We start from the raw sequence: 4,007 nt of genomic DNA on the forward strand, positions 1-4,007 counted from the left end.
TCTATTTTACAATAAGCTCATTTTATAACTTTGTGGGTGGGACCCACCATGTTGTAGGGCCCACATCCACTCCATTCATTCGGAGCGTCCTTCAGGTTAACCGTGCCACGAGAAAATCAGGCCGATCCAGAACATATGCGGATCACACACCACAGGTAACAGTTGGTATGAGGATGCCCAACATTAAAACCATTCAGATCGTGTGGGATCCAACTGTGTTGTGCATATGCCATCCAATCGATTCATAAGATGCGGCCAACCAGTATGAATGGTCACCCCAATAATCAGGCTATTCCAACATGGTGGGCCACATCACACGATTTAAGAGGCTTAGGCACGATGATTTAGCTGTTTCCCACCTGAGTTTCCATCAGCCTGATTTTGGGCTTCAAGAAGAAAATGAGGGAAGCGTGATGGATGGAGTGGATGTCATTTACACAAAATAGTGGGGTTCACACAAAATTGTAGGATAAGCTTTTGCTGCAGTGGTTGCTAACTGTTGGGGACCTAGAAGCATAGAAAAAACCTTTGAGAAGAAAAAAGCAAAAAAAAAAAAAAAAAAAACCACGGCAGCAATAGATATCACAAAAAAGCTCTTAGATACATCCCTATAGATAACATTAACGAGATTCACTATCGAAATTTGAAACAAATCCTGCACATAAGCAGTGGGACTTTTAGTGACTCTTTAAATGGAACTTCGATGGCATCAATAGATGGCATCAAACCCACTTTGAGAGGATCGATCTAACGACCAAGACATTTCAGTGACTAAACATGATTTTTTTGAATTTTACCAATGTCATCTTTCATGCCTTAGATGTCATAGAGCAGACTTCCATATCGTCGAACACCAATGGCATCAAACCTGTCATCCACAAACCTATTTGATTTAAAGATTTAAGACATGATCAATCAACACTAACTATATATGTTTGTGTGTATATTATATCAAAAAATATTCCAATACTCCTGTAGAAACCATGCTGCTTCAAGTCTCCTTCTTCGCCTTGCTGGCACTTATGGCGGTGACCCCACACGCCATGGCAGAAAGGCAAACATACATCGTGCACATGGACCACACCAAGATCACAGCCCTTGATCGTTCTCTCCGCGGAACGAAGAGATGGTACGAATCAGTGATCGACTCCATCATAGAATTATCAGCTCAAGACCAAGAAGAAGAAAAACAAGAAACAGAACCCCCACAGCTCCTATACGTCTACGAAACCACCATCTCTGGCTTCGCCGCCACACTCTCACCCAAACAAGCCAAATCACTGCCCAGCATCGATGGATTCCTCTACGCACATGGCGACGATTTGTTAACCCTCCACACCACGCACTCGCCGCAATTCCTCGGCCTACATGCCGGCAAAGGCCTCTGGAACGCACCCAACTTAGCATCAGATGTCATAGTCGGCATCATCGACACCGGAATCTGGCCAGAGCATGTTAGTTTCAGTGATGCTGACATGTCCCCAGTACCCACAAGTTGGAAAGGCGCGTGCGAACATGGGACCAAATTCACCTTGGCGAATTGTAACAAGAAGCTCATCGGTGCCAGGGCTTTCTGGAAAGGGTATGAGGCTGCTGCCGGCAGTATGAATGAGACGCTTGAGTACCGCTCACCGAGGGATTCCGAAGGCCATGGAACACATACTGCATCGACCGCAGCAGGTAATGCCGTCGCAGGTGCAAGCTTGTTCGGACTTGCCAACGGCACTGCCAGCGGTATGCGGTTTACTGCGAGAATTGCAGCTTATAAGGTTTGTTGGTTGGGAGGTTGCACTAGCTCTGATATACTAGCTGCCATGGACCTAGCAGTCGCGGATGGAGTCGACGTGTTGTCTCTCTCCCTCGGTGGGAAGAACCGGCCTTACCATCTTGACAACATAGCTATCGCTGCATTCGGTGCAGTGCAAAAGGGGGTGTTTGTATCATGCTCCGCTGGAAACTCTGGCCCATCAGAACTGACGGTGAGTAACACTGCACCATGGATCATGACTGTTGCTGCTAGTTATTTGGACCGTAGCTTCCCGACTACAGTCAAGCTCGGCGATGGAAAGGTTTTCAAAGGTGCGTCGCTCTACTCAGGAAAGCCGATTAAATCCCTACCGCTCGTCTATGGGGACAGTGCAGGCGGCCAAGGAGCCGAGTACTGCACTGACAGATCCCTCTCGCCGAATGCCGTCAAAGGGAAGATCGTTGTCTGCGAGCGAGGATTGAATAGCCGAGCCGGGAAGGGCGAGCAGGTCAAAAACTCCGGAGGCGCTGGAATGCTACTTTTGAATAATGATGATGACGGCGAAGAGCTTCTCGCCGATGCCCATGTCCTCCCCGCTACTTCATTAGGCGCGGTGGCGGGAAAGGCCGTCAAGGACTACGTCGGCACGTCCAAGAAACCAACGGCCAGGATTGTCTTTGAAGGGACAAGATACGACAATCCTGCGCCATTGATGGCCGCATTCTCATCCAGGGGGCCTAGTTCAGTGGGCCCGGACATTATCAAACCGGACGTAACTGCACCTGGCATGAACATATTAGCTGCATGGCCCCCTACAGTGGGCCCCACAGGTCTCAAAAGCGACAACAGAACGGTTACTTTTAACATAATCTCGGGCACGTCCATGTCCTGTCCCCATGTTAGCGGATTAGCGGCTCTCCTTAAATCCGTACATAGAGATTGGTCGCCTGCTGCAATCAAGTCAGCGCTCATGACAACGGCTTACACGCACAACAACGAGAACGCGGCCATGGGCGACGCGGGCTCGGGAAAGTTGGAGTCGGCCACTCCCTTCGCATTCGGGTCCGGACACGTGGACCCGGAGAGGGCCTCAAACCCGGGTTTAATTTACGATATTGCCACTAAAGACTACATAGAGTATCTTTGTAGCTTGAACTACACTTCTTCTCAGATGGCGATTTTGACAAGGGGGAGTTACAGTTGCCCGACGGATCGGATCCTTCACGCTGGCAATTTGAACTACCCATCTTTCGCTTTGAAATTCGACACCGGGTCCATGAATGGGACGGCGACGTACGCAAGAACGGTGACGAACGTGGGCCCCTCGAGAAGTCGATACACGGTGCAATTACAATCACCAGATGGAGTTACTGTGATAGTGAAGCCCAGTACCTTAAATTTTAAGAAGATTGGGGAGAAGATGAGTTATAAGGTGACTTTCGTAGCCACGGGTCCAAAACCGGGTTCGGGTAGTACTGCGTTTGGGGCGCTTGTTTGGGTGTGCGGTAGTGAATATTCTGTTAGGAGTCCCATTGCAGTGACATGGCAGTAGAGAAAGAAAAATAGAAGAAAATTATCCACACGTGTATATGAACCCTCAATCCGAAACGTCCAAATCGTAAGTCGCAATTGAGATGAGGCATAGACCCGATACCAAATTAATAGGACCATCTTAAGATCCGATTTCTAGACACTTGTTTGTTGAATTATAATCATCCTTAACGGGGCCACAATGTTGACGGTTTGAGGTACACCATGCTGCCACGTGTACAGTGGCTGCGTGCGTGCGTATGGATACTCATCATATACATGCTACTGGTGTATAATCATAAATCTAATAGAAAATTGAGGTAATGTATTATGAAAGAAAAGGCATACGCATGTGACATGTGTATCCATTGTATCTTTCAGCTTCTAATTTATTAGGTAGAAGGTAGCATCATATGTACTAAAAATGAAAAGTTGTAAGAATGAAAGTGTTTTTTTAATATACGGTTGTAGTTGGTGGTTGACAAAGAAGGCCATTAATCATGCTAGTGGGCTTACCGTGATGTTTGTGAGAAATCCATCCTATCCATCCTTTTTTTTTTTCAGATCATTTTAAGACATGAGCCTGATTAAAACGGGCAGACCCAAAACTCAGTGTGAACTTGGCATATGCGAACGACTAAGGGGCCATCTAGTAATCAAAGCTGACCTAATATCTCATTGCTGGCCTACAAATTAACATATTGTACATTGAGGGCCCAAAAGTCTTTTG

The 4,007-nt window shown here is 47.1% G+C and overlaps 1 protein-coding gene across 1 annotated transcript; it reads left to right on the forward strand.

Moving 5' to 3' along the window:
• Nucleotides 1-867: 867 nt before the first annotated feature.
• LOC131248458 (subtilisin-like protease SBT1.1) lies at nucleotides 868-3,760 on the forward strand. The gene has a single exon (XM_058248731.1). The coding sequence runs from the start codon at nucleotides 984-986 to the stop codon at nucleotides 3,297-3,299; it is 2,316 nt and encodes a 771-aa protein (XP_058104714.1). The 5' UTR covers nucleotides 868-983; the 3' UTR covers nucleotides 3,300-3,760.
• Nucleotides 3,761-4,007: the final 247 nt, after the last annotated feature.

Source organism: Magnolia sinica, chromosome 6, assembly GCF_029962835.1.
Source record: "Magnolia sinica isolate HGM2019 chromosome 6, MsV1, whole genome shotgun sequence".
Taxonomy (NCBI): Eukaryota; Viridiplantae; Streptophyta; class Magnoliopsida; order Magnoliales; family Magnoliaceae; genus Magnolia; species Magnolia sinica.